General features: G+C 41.9%; 1 protein-coding gene across 1 annotated transcript in view; it reads right to left on the reverse strand.

Annotated features, from left to right (window-relative positions):
* Positions 1–3,655: 3,655 nt before the first annotated feature.
* calb2a (calbindin 2a) overlaps positions 3,656–17,425 on the reverse strand; it is a 166,729-nt gene continuing 152,959 nt past the window's right edge. Inside the window, exons 9-11 of the mRNA XM_048606127.1 lie at positions 9,823–9,876; positions 7,727–7,798; positions 3,656–6,730 (exon numbers count right to left, since the gene is read on the reverse strand). Of these exons, the coding sequence (XP_048462084.1) occupies positions 6,617–6,730; positions 7,727–7,798; positions 9,823–9,876 (240 nt within the window). The 3' untranslated portion in view covers positions 3,656–6,616. The remainder of the gene's footprint in view (positions 6,731–7,726; positions 7,799–9,822; positions 9,877–17,425) is intronic.

A 17,425-nucleotide genomic window follows, 5' to 3' on the forward strand; every position in this document is an offset into this window, starting at 1 on the left:
ATTTAAATGGTGTTTGGTTTATTGAGATTAGATACAATGAGGGAGATAAGAGTATGACTGGTTGGGCCAATATTTATTTTACAGCTGCGTTTGTCCTGGAGAGGATACTGATGACTGCTCCCCTGAATTGCTGCAGGTTAGATTCTCTTGCTGGAGTTGTCATTGCCTCGCATTTGTGTGTCCTGAATGGTGTGATGATGATAAGGCTTTAACAGGTGTATTTTGTCCTGGTTTTTTTTGAAGAGAAGTTTTAAGGCAGAGGTGCTGAGCAGTCTGTGCTGAGCCACGAGAATAGTTTGTGAGGCCTTGGGTTTTTTTTTAAAAGTTGGAACAATGGTATCAGCCTGAATGGTGTGTTCAAGCTCCCACAGAACCAGGATTTTTAGATTTTAGTTTTCAGTAGCAGTTGTTGCTCGGATCTCAGCAGGGTTGTAGTACATCTCTCCCTGCTACACTCTCTCTCAGAGTTTTCCCTTATGTTTTTTCCTCTCTTGGTTACAGCTAAAAGGTGGAGGTTCTCTTCGTGCTGCTGGAGTTGCATGTGAGACAATCTATTTTTCTGAATCTGTCATTGTCCAGGGTATGTTTATGGGATGTTATGTATTGGAATAGTTACTTAGTAGTAGTTAATAATCTATTATTCTGTTAAGTTTTCCAATAGAGTTTTCCAATTTCTTCTTTCTTTTGTTGTATTTTAACTATAGTGGATGCATTAAGTGTGTTTTGCTTCAAAGCTGGTAGTTTGACCAGTCGAATTGCATCTGGAATGCAACACGTTACACTTACCTTTGATATAAGACAAAGTTAGGGTCTAGACTTTCTTATGAATATATTTTTAAGGGGGTTGGGTCTGGTCATAACAATGGTGCATGCCATGTAGCAACCGAAGTTTGCATATTGTCTAGCTCTTCTGCACTTGGACATAGGCTGCCCCAGTATCCAAGGAGTCGTGAAAGGTGTTGAAATTTGTGTAATTATCTGTGAACACCCCCTCTTCTGACCTTAAAAAGGTAATTGATGAAGCAGCTGAAGATAGTTGGGCCTACGATATTACCCTGAGGAACTCCTACAGAGTTATCCTGGGACTGAGAACACTGATCTCCAGCAATCACAACCAACTTCCTTAGTGCTGGGTATAACTCCAATCAACAGAGTTTTCTCTGATTCCGATTGACTCCAGCTTTGCTAGGCTTCGTGGCTGCCACACTCGGTCAATCTAGCCTGATGTCAATTACAATCACTGTCACCTCACCTCTGGAGTTCAGCTCTTATATCCATTTTTAGCCCAAAGGTCATGAGGTCAGGAGCTGGGTTGCCCTGGCAAAACTTAAACTGAGCATCAGTGAGCAAGTTGTTCCTTTGCAAGTGTCACTTGATACCACAGTTATTGACCCCTTCCATCACTTTGCTGATGATTGAGCTTGGACTGACAGTGCAATAGTTTGCCGGGTTGGATTTGTTCTGCTTTTAATGGACAGGACATACTTAAACAACTTTCCCCATTGTCAGGTAGATGCCAATGTGGTAGCTGTACTGGAATAGTTTTGAAAGGGTAGCAGCTATTAATGGAGCACAAGTATTCAGTGCTATTGCTGGAATATTGTCAGGTCCCACTGCCTTCAGCCGTTTCTTGATAACATGGAAGTTAATCAAACTGGTTGAAGGCTGGCATCTGTGATGCTGGGGATCTCAGCGGGAGGCTGTTCTGGATATTCCACTTGGCACTGCTGGCTGAAGATTGTTGCAAATGCTTCAGCCTTGTCATTTGCAGTGTTGTTCTGGCTCTCCCATCATTGAGAATGGGGTTATTTGAGGAATCTTCACCACCTGTGAGGTGTTTAATTGTTCACACCATTCACTGCATGTGGCAGGACTGTACAGTCATACAGCATGGAAACAGACCTTTGGTCCACTTGGTCCATGCTGACCATGTTCCCAAACTAAACTAGTACCACTTGCCTGCTTTTGGCCCATATCCTGACAAAACTTTCCTATTCATGTATCTATCCTAATGTCTTTCAAATGTTATACCCGCACCTACCATTTCCTCTAGCAGTTTATTCCACACATGAACCATTCTCTGTGTAAAAAGGTTGCCCCTCATGCCTTTTTAAATCTTTCTTCTCTCACCTTAAAAATATGCTGCGTAGTTTTGAACTCCCCAACCTTACGGGATCCTTGCTATTCACTATATTTATGCCCCTTATGATTTTATAAACCTCTATAGGGTCACCTCTCAACTTCCTATGCTCCAGTGAAAAAGGTCCCAATCTATCCAGCCTCTTTTTATAACTCAAACTCTCTATTCCCAGCAATATCCTGATAAAACATTTCTGAACCCTCTCCAATTTAATAATATCCTTCCTATAGCAGACAATCAGAACTACACACAGTACTCAAGAACAGGCCTCACCAATGTCCTGTACAACCTTAACATGATGTCCTAACTCCTGTACTCAAAGGTCTGAGCAATGAAAGCAAGTGTGCTAAATGCCGCCTTAATTGCCTGGTCTACCTGTGATGCAAATTTCAAAGAATTATGTACCTAAGCCCAGGTGTCTCTGTTCTACAACACTCCCCAGTACCCGACCATTAGTTGTATAGGTCCTGCACTTGTTTGTTGTACCAAAATGCAATGCCTCGCATTTACCCAAATTAAACTCCATCTACCACTCCTCAGCTCATTGACCCAATTGATCAAGATCTCTGTAATCTTAGACAACCTTCTTCACTGTCTACTATACTACCAATTTTGGTGTCATTTGCAAACATACTAACCATGCCTCCTACATTCTCATCTAAATTGTTTATATAAATGACAAACAAAAGTTTGTCATTCCTGAGGAACACCTCTGGTTACAGGCCTCCAGTCCGAAAAACAACCCTCCGCCACCACTCTGTCTCCTACCGTCAAGTCAATTTTGTATCCAATCGGCAATCTCACCCTGAATCCCATGTGATCTAATTTTACTAATTAGTCTACCATGCAGAACCTTGTCAAAAACTTTACTAAAGTCCACATAAACAATGCTTAGATTTGATCTTAGATTTGTGTGATTGATTAGCTCTATCTAAAACTTGCATCTGGCACACAGGTGATCCTGTGTTGTTGTTTCTCCAGGCTGACACATCATTTTTAGGTATGCCTTGTGCTGCTCCTATATACTGTCCTGCATAAAGAGGGGAGACAATGGCCTATGTTGTATTATCGTTGGACCATTAATCCAGAGACCCAGGTAATGTTTGGGGGACCCAAGTTCAAATCCCACCATGGCAGATGGTGGAAGTTGAATTCAATAAAAAACTGAATTAAGATTCTAATGATGATCATGAAAGCATTGTCGATTGTTGAGGAAAACCCATCTGGTTCACTAATGTCCTTCAAGGAAGGACCTGGTCAAGCCTACATGTAACTCCAGACCCATAGCAATGTGGTTGACTCTTAGCTGCCCTCTAGGCAATTAGGGATGGGCAACAAATGCTGACCTAGCCAGTGATGACCTCATCCCACGAATGAACTAAAATAAAAGTTTGTTTGCTTTAATGGGTTAAACATTTAGGAGTCTGGTTCTATCCATAGATGTCTGTCTTACAGCTAATGCTTCACTTTGAATTCCCAGATTTATAGAAATAAACGTAGACAAGAAACACATTGTTCAATTTAAAAGGTTTTTGATTGATTTGGGGCAACATTGCTTCATAGCCACAGAATAAGAAACAAACATTACAACTCACTAGAAAGAATGGGCATTGTAACAGATCATCTAAACAGGAGGCTTCACAACTGTCTATAAAACAGTAAAAGTAGGCGAGGGGGAGAAACTGAAAACAACTGACAAAACAAGCAAAAAGAAAGACCTCAGTGGCCAGCAGAAAGCCAGTTATATCAGACTGTGATGGTTTGTCGAAAGTATAATTTGGATGTTTAATTTTAACCCTTAATTGTCTCTACTTATTGGAAGGACTTATTGTTCCTTTGACACATTGCCAGAGATATTGATAGTTCTCTGCCACTTCACCTGGCAACAAGAGTTAGCAGGTTATTTAACCTTGAGGCAGATCCCAGACAAGCCTGATCCTGTTCATTGTGTACCTCAAACTCAAACATTTTCTATTAGAGGTCACTGGGCAGTGGTAAAGAGTAGGAATATTGCCCTTTTGTTTCAAAGCCTACATAGCTCAATATTGCCAACTCAAATATTGGCTGCAAATAGCACAGACCAAATACAAAAGCTGAGTCCTTCCAAATGGTTGTGGTTCACTTGAGCATCAGAAAGCGTTTTTATGATCCACCTTCTGTCATTTGTCAGTCTTTTAAGAACTATTGTTAGCCAGTAACATAACAGTTATCTCAGTTCACGGTACAATTTCATTTCCAGATCAATTACCATGTTTATGATGGTGGATCAATGCAATCAGCAACTTTGGAAACATTCTGGAAACTAGAATGCCAAGATCTGAAATGATTCATGAATTATGAGAACCATTTAACCATCAGCTAAATATCAAATTTTGTCATAGTGAGTTGTACATAGTAAATTAACCAGCAGGTCTCAATATTCCTCCAATCTCTTATGTACATAATTTGCATTACCAATCCTCTGATGCACAGGCTAAGTAATGAATTCTGGAAAAATAGTCAAAGATAACTCAAACTGTGATTCAGCAGTATGGTGTTCTAATAAACAATCTCAACATCACATCTGACTCTGGTTGCTAAGACACAACTGAAACATCAGGTGTTGGAGGAAGTGTGTGGGAGAACCACAGGAATAATCTTCGGCATCAGGGGTCTGAATTATGAGGAATGACTAGAGAAACTCAGAAAAGGAGGATTCTGAGATAGGAATTGCAAGGGGGATAGCAGGCAATCAAATTGAAAGGGACTTTCAGAAATGTACGTTAAATTGCGAGAGTATAACCAAAGGATTTACGGTCAAATTAGTAAAGAGCAAATTTATAATTGCTCTCAGAAAGTTTATTGTCACAGAAAGAGTAAGCGACATTTGTAGTGGTCTGCTGGATAGAATAGTTAAAACTATAACCATCCAATTAGACGGTGTCAGACTGTAATGGTTGTATTTATATCTCTGACCCCTGACAGACTGTAATGGTTATAGTTATATCTCTGACCCCTGTCAGGCTGCAATGGTTATATTTATATCTCTGACCCCTGACAGACTGTAATGGTTATGTTTATATCTCTGACCCCTGACAGACTGTACTGGTTATATTTGTTTTCCTGACAGACTAATAGTCATGTTATATCACTGGCCTCTGACAATGTAATGATTATATTTACACTTCTGAAACACTGTAATGGTCCTATTTACATCTTTGACTTCTAACAGACTGTAATGGTTAAATTAATATCAATGACCTGTGACATACTTTATTGGTTCTAGTTACATCCCTGACAGGATGTAATAATTATATTTACATCACTGATATCTGACAGACTGTAATGGTTATATTGATATCGCTGGCCCCTGACTGACTGTAATGATTATATTTATATCTCTGACCCTTGACAGACTGTAATGGTTACATTTATATCACTGGCTCTGACAGGCTGTAATGTTTACATTTATATCGCTGAACTTTTCTGACCAACTGTAATGGTTATATTTAAAGTACCAGGTGTTGCCATATCTATACCAAAAGAAACCTCCATGAAGTTTGGTGTGTGCCAGATACTATATTCTATTTGAGAGACTGACTGGTATCTGCGATATAGACCAACTATTTTTTGCTGTTCCTGCCTCCTGCCTTGTTTAGAAAGACAGTCAGAGCATTCTGTCCAACAGATCAGGTATTTTCCTGCCCTGCCTCTCGTTACATTGTTATTTTCTCACCATTGTTTTCAGTCCATTTGCTCAGAAGAAATACTACTGTGCCTTGCCCTGGTAACTTATTCTCAAAATTATTAGCCTTTTAAGAGGTACCTCCTGATTCTGAACTTACTGTAGTTTGTGATCCCCCACTGTCTGGTATTGAAATCTTTTGTCTCAGTGAGCCATTTAGGGGGAGTCTGAAGTAACCTAGGTGATTCCTCATGGGAAAGCAGAGAAAATCCAGGATGGCCAATACAAAAATCCTTTGAGCTCCCCATGCACACCATTATGGATAGATCTCAACTTCTAGGTTTGTGGTTTGCATTAGGAACACTGTGTGAATTCTGGAGTCACTGCAGCTGGGACAACTGAGTAAAAAGAGCAGAGTAGCAAATAAAAATGACTTCAATTAATTGTCTTTTGGATAATTGGCTTTCTGCTGTAAATCTCAGGCTTACCTTTGGCAAACAACAGCATTTACCAAGACTCAAAATACTTCTATATATATTCTGTATATATATATGTATCTATTATCTGTTGCTTTAAAATGCTGAGCAAAGGGAGATATATAGAAAATAATGGACAGCCATTATGAGTGAGTTCACACCTCAGCTTTGATGCCTGTCCCTTAGTGGCATTTCTTAATCTGCAATACAAGCACATTTGTGGTTTTTAGGACACCCTGCACATGCGCTGGGGTGGAGTGATGTTGGGTGAGGTGAGGTGAGGCTGTGGACTGAATGGTGTAGGGTGGAGCACGTTCTTTGTTGAAGAGGTACTCCCTACAGTGGCTCTGTGCACAAAATCATTTCCAGCTCCCGTCGATACAGCTTTCCACCATGCGAGAGAGACAAGATATTTTTCTTGTATGCAGTCAGTTTCTTAATATCCATCTCCTAGGGCAGAAAATTGCAAAAAAAAATTATTATATGATCTTAGCTATGGATCAGTTTAGGTGATATATTTGGTAAACTTAATTGTACAATTTTATGCTGAAAGATGTGGGACTAAAGGGAATAGAAAACTTTCAATTTCAGTTAAATCAATGTCAATATTAAGCATCCCCATGTATAATGTGTTCCAGTGTGATATTTTTCCATTTTGCCGTGAGCCCTCATGTGGCTGGTCAATTTCTGACTACCCAAGGAGGGATGGTTTATTTTTCAGTCTCTGCAGTCTCCATTCAGTTCTTGCAGCATTAAAACCTTCTTGACCTCAGGAGCGGCTAGTAATTAAGAATCATTCTCAATGAACACATCACAACAATGTTAAATTTTTGCCAAAAGCAACTAATCTGTGCTGTACTTGCCCAGCAACTGAGTGACTGATTGGACAGTGCAGTGACCTTTACTCTGTATCTAACCCCTTGCTGTACCAGATGTGTCTGATGTTCTAGTATATTGGGAACTTTGTTATGTATGTAACTCCATGCTTCATTTGCCCTGTGAGTGTTTGATGGGGACAGTGTAGAGGTAGCTTTACTCTGTTTCTAACCCCGTGCTGTACCTTTCTGGGAGAGTTTGATGGGGTACATGTTGAGGAGGCTTTACTTTCAGTTGAAAAGAGTAAAGAGGGGTTTACTTTCTGTTTAAAAGATTAGAAGGAGCTTTGCTTTTAGTTTAAAAGAGTAGAAGGAGCTTTACTCTGTATCTAACCCTGTGTTGTACCTGTCTTGGAAGTGATTGATGAGGACAAAGTCAAGGGAGCTTTACTTTCAGTTTAAAAGAGTATAGAGTGAACTTTTGTCTGTATCTAACCTGTGCTGTACCTGCTCTGGGAGTGTTTGATGGAGGAGATGTTGCAAAAGTTGTATTTTTGCCTGTATTGACAACTTCTACAAGCACACAGAATCCTACACTCCTGGACTGTCAATATTGTTCTCCTCAACCCACCTTTTTGTTTTTCTCATATAAATCTTTCAGTAGTGCATCCAGCTCATTACTATCGATATAGCCATTTCCATCCTGAGGAAGCAGACAGAACATACTGAGTGAAAAATAATAGAATCAACTTGCTCTGCAACTCCCAGTTAGATAATTAGATGCACAAGGCACCTTGGTAATAAAACAGTGAATATTCTCTATATCACAGCTGGAACTCTTTGCTGGGATTCTCTGTTTTGTCGGGGTCTGTCTCATCAACCCTGTCCCATCCTCATCTCCCCGCATCAAGCTGCTCCATGTATTTTGAGTGGAGACCACCAATCGCTCAGGTTAGTGGGGCATGGCTTTGGCAATATGTGGTCAGTTACTGCTTTCAATATTGGGCCTGTAATAAGACAGCAGTGCCCCTGGCTTGTGAGGCCAGCTGTATAATAAAGATGGCTATTCAAACACAAAGAGCCCCCTTCCTTATGCTTAGCATTGCTCGGGAACACATGGTAGGATTGACTTGGGACAATAATTTCCTATCATTTACACATTTTTCACGTTCTTCCCTGGGTGTGGTTGTAGAACCGATGTCTCACTTCTCACTGGAAATCTTGGGAGATTTGTAAGAATTTGTGATTGAGGTAGGTTTTATTGGGCAAGGGATTCTGGGAGAAAAGGGTGGTGAAAGGAATCGAGGTACAGATCAAATGTGAATTAATTCAATGGTGGAGCAGGCTTGAGTGAGTGAATGACTTCCTCCTGTTCCTGTGACTTTTGCTGGCTTCTAGGCAAAGCTTCCGTAGTAACTTCCCTTTATGTGCCTTTGCCTAAACACTTGAGATCTGTACTGGTGTCCCAGCATAGCACAGCACACTGAGACCAAAATGTCCCAGCTTCAATTCCCGGTCAGTGCTTACAGACTTTCTTTGGAATGCCATTGGGAGTACTACACATTGGCTTTAGCCTCCTCGGTAGATCTGCTAATGTGTCATTGTTGAAAAGTCTCCTATTGGCCACCCAGTCTCAGGAGTCAAAGGGAGGACCTGTGAAGTTCAGGCACCTCAAAATGGAGGCATGTTCTGAAGGCTTTTGCAAAGAACTACAGCTATGGCCACCTTGTAAGTTTAAATTGATGATGGTAAACTAGAAACATGCCCCCTCCCCCAACTTGATGCTGAGAGGCACCCTATTGCCCAACCTTCAGCTGCTTTGGGGCAAGTTGGCTTCAGAAAATTAGCTTTAGTTGTTCCTTTAATTGCCTTAATAGAAAAGGCACCGCTTATACTACCCAATCCGCACAGAACAAAAGTGCCCAGAGGTCTGTATCTTCAACCTAATTTTTAGTGAGCGGGACAATTAGTGGCCAACAGCATGCTCAATCTGATTAAGGACAGTAGATTAATGGTAGAGCTGCTCTCTGACATGAAGTTTTCCACCTCTGACACAAATCCTAAGTTCTGCGTAATAACTTTGTTTCTCTCTCTACAGATGGTGCTGATTCTGCTGAGTATCTGTGACATTTTTTGCCTTTATTTCAGATTTGCAGCAACCAGATTTGTTTGTGTCAGACCGCAGTACATAAGAACGTAGGGAATAGGAGCAGGAGTAGGCTATCTGGCCCCTTGAGCCAATTCAGTAATACCATGGTTGATCTTTTCATGGACTCAGCTCCACTTACCTGCCTGCTTACCACAACCCTTAATTCCTTTACTGTTTAAAAATCTATTTAACTTTGCCTTACAAATATTCAATGAGGTAGCCTCAACTCCTTCTCTGGGCAGGGAATGACAGATTGACGATCCTTTGGGAGAAGTTCCTCAATTCGGTCCTAAATCTGCTCCCCCTTATTTTGAGGCTATGCCCTCTAGTTCTTGTACTTTAACTCCATGCTCAAAGAGCTCACTGCCATTCATGGTCTCGCACCTACATAGGGGATTGATCCATTTGGAGGAGGGTCTCGAGCCCTTGGGACAGTACATCTGAAATACTCACCCATCTTCATTAGGAGGGGAGAAAATTCAACAAATAGAGTCTTGATTCATCTATTAAAACAAAAAGCCTGTGATAAACCGTGCAGTTCTGTGAAGCCCTTGTATTAACACTGAGGCAATAGTTACCCTGTCATAAAATGTGAATATTGCATTGAACTCCTCTGCACTCAGCTTCATCCCCTGTAAATAGAAGAATAAGCATTAATAAAAAAAGCAGATTTTTACAGTAAGGTCACAATCTCAACATTGTCTGTCTCAATGCGTTTTTAGACACTGATACTTCTGTCAAGTGAAATCTTTACTTGTAAAGCAGTCTTTTCCTCTCACCATTCATTGATCTCCCTGAATACACAGTGGTGAGGGTGAGAGATTGAACTACCCAACCCCAGGACTCTGTATTTACTCTGAATGTCACCTTCTGCTCTTGGCAGAAGGAAATGGGATGTGTCTAGAGCTGCAGGAAATGACAGAGACCCAAGAACCCAGAACTTTCACAAAGCTTCTCTTCCCACTGTTGCAAAAATAAAATGTTCTCCTTTGTAAAATACTCTGTGCAAGGAATACAGTAGGGGTGCTACTGTAATGATGTTGCAAAGGGTGTAAACAATGGGCCTCAGGGACTACAGGATTGTTGGGCAGTGAAGTTAATACCCACTTTTTGTTGTCTCTTGCTCTCTCTCTCTCTCTAAGTCTTTCTAAAGCAATAACAAGGAGCAGAGGTAATAGAATGAACGAAGTCATTGTCTAACATTGTTCAGTCTGCTGAGACAAATATTGTGTTGTTTGGCATCGATTTTAGGCAAAATCTTGGCTGATGTTATTACTGTCTTGCCATACCCAGATCTTAAGGGTCATCTGATCCACATTGAAATATCACCATTCAAACAACAGACTCTCTGGTTGTAAACTCTCACAAGCACTGTGAATGCTGAGATTCTTTTGTTTCCACTTTATGTAACTTGTTCTGTTACAATGGATTCAACAGAAGAACTCGCAATTATATCACCAAACATGCATATTGAAGTCAGGTTAGAGAACTCTTTCACAGGGTTTTTAAACCTCCATTAAGTATACTTGGCTTTGAGCCCAGACTCATATGATTTCCTCAACTGGGTCCTGTTTTGACAGCTGGAGAGAAGTATTGACTTTGCTTGACTGACAGCTTTATGTGGTTACAGTAAATTGTTCTTTCTATGATCTCTTGTGAATGTCTCAATGTTTAGTTGCACAGTATTATGAGGTGTGAAATGTTCGAAGCTTCTGTTATTGGAACTTTCACAGCCTGATTGCCATAGAAAAATTGATGGGGAACAGAAAGATGCTTTACTGTGTAGCAGGATTTGAACAGTGCATTTGGGAGTTTTTTTACTCAATAGCTAGCCCCTGCTGTACTTGACTTTAGATTGTTTAATGGAATAGTGTAACAGAAACTTCATTCTGTATTGCAATGTGCAGTGCATCAGCTGCAAGTGTTTGATGGATCAGTGTAGAGAAAGCTTTACTTTGTATCTAACCCTATGCTGTACCTATGCTGTGGGAGTATTTGATGGAGACAGTGTAGGAAGAGATTTACTCTGTATCTAATGCCAGGTATCTGCGCTAGGAGTGTTTGATGTATAGAGTGTAGACGGCACTTTACTCTGTATCCAACACCATGCTGTCCCTGTCCTGAGAGTGTTTGATGTGGAAAGTGTAGAGGCAGCTTTACGGTGTATCTAACCCTGTGCTATATCTGTTCTGGGAGTGTTTGATGTTGACAGTGTAGATGGAGTGTTAATCTGGATTTAACTTCCTCTGGTAGTATTTGACAGAGCAGTGTAGAAGGACTTCTGTATCTTACCCTGTGCCATACCTGCCCAGGGAGTGTTTGGCTTTACAGAACAATAATTTCAGGGGCTCTTATAATTTCAGTGACCATTTAGGTTTTTCATATTAACTGCTGTCCACCAGTGACTGACCAGACAATCACATAAAACAGGCTGATTGGCTCCATGGGAAAAGACAAGAGGCAAGTAGAGAGAAAAGAGAAAAACGGAGGCACAGGGAATAAGAAAAGGAGAGGGTCTGTGAATTTTGAGAAAGAAATATTGATTAATAGGGATGCGGCCAGAGAAGATGGGCAGAGAAACAGATAGAGAGAAAGAGAGCGCGGAAAACATTGAAGGTATAAACTAGGTTTAGGAGAAATGCAAAAGAGACACTTAGACAAAAAAAAACAGAGAAGGAGTGATAGACAGGAAAAAACCTTGAGAAAGAGTAAGAGACAAAGAGAGCAAGGAGAAAACAAAATACACCAGTGAGAAACACACACAGACGGTAAAGTGTGAGATAGAAACAGGCAACAGAGGAGCAAAATAGATACAGAGATACGGCAACAAAAAGAGACAAAAACAAGACATGAAGATAATTAAGCAAAAGGGAAACACCCACTGAAAAGGTGACAGAGACCTAAACACATGCCTTGTGAGAAACAGAAACACCCACATTGAAATCGGAGATTTGAGAATTTGTAAAGGCAATTTGTTTGACCTGAAGCCCACAAACCTGCTTCTGCCTCACAAACCTGTGTCCCTTACAAACCTGCATGGTCCCTCACAAAACCACACATTCCACATAAAACCTCCAGTCCCTTTAAAACCTGCATGTCCCTCACAAATCTATATGTCCCTCTCAAAACTTCATGTTCCTCATAAACTCATCTGTCCCTTAGTCCTTTGTTTCCAGAAATAAATTTAATTGCTTCTTGAATGAATTCATTGTGTTTTTTTGACTGCATGTCTTACAACTCATTCCTTGTGTTTACATTTTTTTTGTTCATCCTTGAAAGGTAGGCATCTCAGGCTGGGCCAGCATTTTTAGCCCATACCAGCTGAGAAGGTTGTGGTGAGAACCATTCCTGAACCACTGTTCATTTGGTGTAGGTAGACTCACAATGCTGTTAAGGAGGGAGTTCCAGGATTTTGACCCAGCGACAGTGAAGGAACAATGATATATTTCCAAGTCAAAACAATGAGTGGCTTGGAGGGGAACTTGCAGGCAGTGGTGTTCCCATGTATCTGCTGTCCTTGTCCTTCTAGATGGTAGTGGTCGTGGGTTAGGAAGGTGCTTTCCGAAAACCTTGGTGAATTTCTGCTGTGCATCTTGGAGGGGGTTGGTTAGTTCAATTGGCTGGATAGTGCTGCAGAGTGACGCCAACAGCCTGGGTTCAACTCCTGTACCTGCTTATGTTACTATGAAGGACTCTCCTTCTCAACCTCTCCCCTTGCCTGAGATGTAGTGACTCTCAGGTTAAACCACCACCTCCTATCTCTCTCTAATGAGAGATCAGCCCTATGATCCGGTAAGACTATGGTCACTTTACCTTTATTTTGGGGGTGATCAGTTAGCTAGACAGCTGGTTTGCAATGCGGAATGATGCCAACGGCATGAGTACAGTTTTGTTACCGTGAAGATAGTACACATTGCACCTACTGAGTGCCAGAGGTGGAGGGAGTGGACATGTGTGGATGTGCTGCCAGTCAAGCAGGCTGCTTTGTCCTGGATGGTGTCAAGCTTCTTGAGTGTTGTTGGAGCTGCACTCATCCAGGCAAATGGGGAGTATTATATCACACCACTGACTTGTGCCTTGTAGATGGTCGGCAGGCTTTGAGGAGTCAGGAGTGAGTTAATTTCTGGATTCCCAGCCTCTGACCTGTCCTTTTAGCCACTGTATTCATATGGCTAGTCCAGTTCAGTTTCCGATCATTGGTAATCCCTGGAGTTGATAGTCAGGGATTTCGATGATGATAATGCCATCAAATGTTGAGATTGGAGGATTTCATAGAATCCCTACAGTGTGGAGGCAGGCCATTTGGCCCATTGAGTCCCACCAACCCTCTGAAGAACATTCCACACTGACCCACCCCTTACCCTATCCCTGCATTTCCCACCCTAGACACTATGGGCAATTTAGCATAGCCAATCTAACCTACACATCTTTGGACTGTGGAAGGAAACCCACGCAGACATAGGGAGAATGTGGAAACTCCACAAAGACAGGCTGGAATCGAACCCAGGTCCCTGGTGCTGTAAGGCAGCAGTGCTAACCACTAAGCCACCATGCCATCCCTATGTCTATGGGGCAACAACTAGATTCTCTCTTGTTGGAGTTTGTCATTGATTGGCAGTGTCATGAATGTTACTTGCCACTTGTCAGCCCAAGCCCGGAAAATGTCCAGGTTTTGCTGCATTTGAAGAGAGATGACTTCAGTATCTGAGGAGTCATGCATGGTGTTTGAACATTGTGCAATCATCAGTGAAGATCCCCACTTCTGACTTTATGATGGAGGGTAGGTCATTGATAAAGCAATTTAAGGTGGTTGGGCCGAGGACACTACTCTGAGGAACTCCTGTAGAGATACTCTGGAGTTGAGATGACTCACCTCCAACAACCACAACCATCATCCTTTCTGAGGTATGACTCTAATCAGTGGAGAGATTTCCCTATGATTCCCATCGACTCCAGTTTTGCTAGGATCCTTGATGCCACACTAGGTTAAATGTGGCCTTGATGTCATGGCCAGTCACTCTCACTTAACTTCTGGAATTTTTTTTATCCATTTATAGGATATGGGCATCACTCGGCAGTTAAGAGTCAACCACATAGCTGTGGATCCGGAGTCACATGTAAGCCAGACCAGGTAAGGATGACAGTTTCTTTGCCTAATGGACATTAGTGAACCAGATGGGCTTTTCTAACAATTGACAATGGTTTCGTGATTATCATTAGATTCTTAATTCCAGCTTTTTTTTTTATTGAATTCAAATTCCATCATCTCCCATAGTGGGATTTGAACCCATCTCCTCAGAACATTGCCTAGGTCTCTGGATTAATAGTCTATCGATAGTACAACTAGGTCATTGCCTCCTCAAATTCAGCTTTTTTGCCCATGTTTGAACCAAAGCTGTAATGAGGTCAGGTGCTGAGCGGCCCTGGCAAAGTCCAAACTGGGCATCACTGAGCAGGCTATTGCTGAGCATGGTGATCGACAGTAGACTGACGGGGTGGTAATTGGGCAGAATAGATCCACCTGCTTTTTATGTACATCCCTGGGCAATTTTCCACATTGTCGGATAGATGCTGGTGTTGTTGCTTGATTTGGGTTTTGGCAAGTCCAAGTGCACATGTCTTCAGCACTGTTGTTGGAATATTATCAGGGCCCATTGCCTTCGCACAGATAGAGTGAATCAAATTGTGTGAAGATTGGCATCTGTGATGATGTCCTCTTGGCACTTCTGGTTGAAGATTGTTGTGAGTACTTCAAACTTATCTTCTGCATTGGTGTGCTGGAATCCCCCATCATTGAGGATGGAGATATTTGTGGAGCCTCCTGCTCCAGTGAGTTCTTTAATTGCCCACCACCATTCATGACTGGATGTAGCAGGACTGCAGAGCTTATCTCTGATCCACTGGTTGTGGGCTCACTTAGCTCTGTTTATCACTCATTGCCTATCCTGTTTGGCACACAAATAGTCCTGTTTTGTAGCTTCACCAGTGTGACAGCTCATCTGTAGGTATGCCTGGAGCTGCTCCTGACATACCCTCCTGCACTCTCCATTGAACCAGGGTTAATCCCCTGGCTTGATGGTAATGGCTGAGTGGGGGATATGCCAGGCCATGAGGTTACAGATTGTGCTGGAGTACAATTCTGCTGCTGTTAGTGGCCCACAGCTTCCTCTGGTAGCTGTGGATGAGGTCTTGAGTTGCTAGAGCTGTTTGAAGTCTTCCCAATTTAGCACAGTGACAGTACCACACAACACGATGGAGGGTATTCTCAATGTGAAGGCAGGACTTCATCTCCACAAGGACTGTATGGTGGTGAATCTTACCGATACTATCAGGAACAGATGCATCTGCAACTGGCAGATTGATGCGGATCAGGTCAAGTATGTATTTCCCTCATGTTGGTTCCCTCATCACTGGCCGCGAACCTAGTCCAGCAACTATGTCCTTTAGGACCCGAACATCTCGATCAGTAGCACTGCTGCTGAGTCACTTTTGGTGGTGGACATGGAAATCCCCCACCTAGAGTCTATTCAGCACATTTACTGCCCTCTGTGCTTCCTCCAAGTGGTGTTTGACTTCAGAGTCTAGAGTCAATGTTGATGACTCCCACGGCAGCTCTCTCTCGACTGTAAACCACTGTACTACTATTTCTGCTGGGGCTGTCCTCCCTGTGAGATAGAACGTATGCTAATAGTGATGTCTGGGACATTGTAAGGTACAATGACTCCATGAGTAATGACTCTGTCAGGCTGTTTCTTGACTCGTTTGTGAGACAGCCCTCCCAATTTTTGCTTCCAATTTTGGCACTAGCCCTCAGATATTGGTAATAAGGATTTAGCAGGGTCAACAGGGCTGAATTTGTAGTTCTTATTCCCAGTGCCAAGGTCGATATGGGTGGTTGGTCTTGTGTCATTCACTAAGAATTTTTAAGCAGTTGACACAACAATTGTTTGCAAGGCTATTTCAGAGGGCAAGTAAGAGTCAAATACATTGCTGTGGATCTGGAGTCACATGTAGACCCAGACAAGGTATGAACAGCAGATTTATTTCCCTAAAGGGCATTTGTGAATCTGATGGGTTTTTACATCAGTCGACATGGTCATTAAATTCCAGATTTTGTTGAATTCAAATTCCACCATCTGCCATCATGGTATTCAGTCACGGCTTCCCAGATCATTCCCTGGGACTCTGGCTTACTAATCCAGCCACATTGTCTCGATGTGTTGTAGCAAGTGGTTCTCAGTGGACTTCATCATTAGAAACTTAATCATTTAGTTGGTGCTAGAATCTAATACCATCAATCACCCATTCACTCAAATATCTATGTGTTTCTCCTTTATGTTTTCCCTTCTCCAGGCTAAACAATAACTAGGCTCTTCAAGCTCTCTGCATAGGAACATGGCTGAAACCAGTTTGGTTCCCTGCTGTGCAGTCACCAGGATTGTGTGCTGTGGCTCTTGTATGCACCCAGCTTTGTAAAGAGACATTTCCATCTTCTGGGAATTCTCTGTTTGCCTACAGCCACACATCTCAAAATTCAGTTAGTCTTCCTTACTGCAGCAGAAATCCTATGGCTTTCCCAAGTTAACTTGCATCCCATTTTTGAACGCTTCTTTAGTATTGACCATATATCCAGGCCAAGTTCATCAATCCTCTTTGTTTAGTAAATGTCTGCAAGGTCACTTTGAAGAGTCTTTGAAAAGGAACAAGCTCAAAATCTTTCTTCGTAACTTACAATTGAAAAGAAAGACTCGCATTCCTATGACATATTTCCCAACTTTAGGATGTCCAAAAGCCTTTCACAGCTAATAAAGTACTTATGAACTGTATTCACTTTTGTAATATGAGAAATATGACAGCCAATTTACAGCATGTTCCCAGAAATGGCAAAGGCCAGAAAATTTTTTTTTTACAATGTCAATTGAGGGATAAATATTTGACACTAGAGAAAACTCCCTTTTCAGAAAAAGACTAAGCTGACACCAGAGATAGTAAGAACTGCCGATGCTGGAGTCTGAGATAACTTAGTGTGGAGTTGGAGGAACACAGCATGCCAGGCAGCATCAGAGGAGCAGGAAAGCTGACGTCTCGGGTCAGGACCCTTCTTCAAAAATGGGGGAGAGGAAAGGGAGCTCTGAAATAGAGAGAGGAGGGTGGGGCTGGGGAAGGTAGTTGGGATGATGA

This window comes from Rhincodon typus, chromosome 15, assembly GCF_021869965.1.
Source record: "Rhincodon typus isolate 14 chromosome 15, sRhiTyp1.1, whole genome shotgun sequence".
Lineage (NCBI taxonomy): Eukaryota > Metazoa > Chordata > Chondrichthyes > Orectolobiformes > Rhincodontidae > Rhincodon > Rhincodon typus.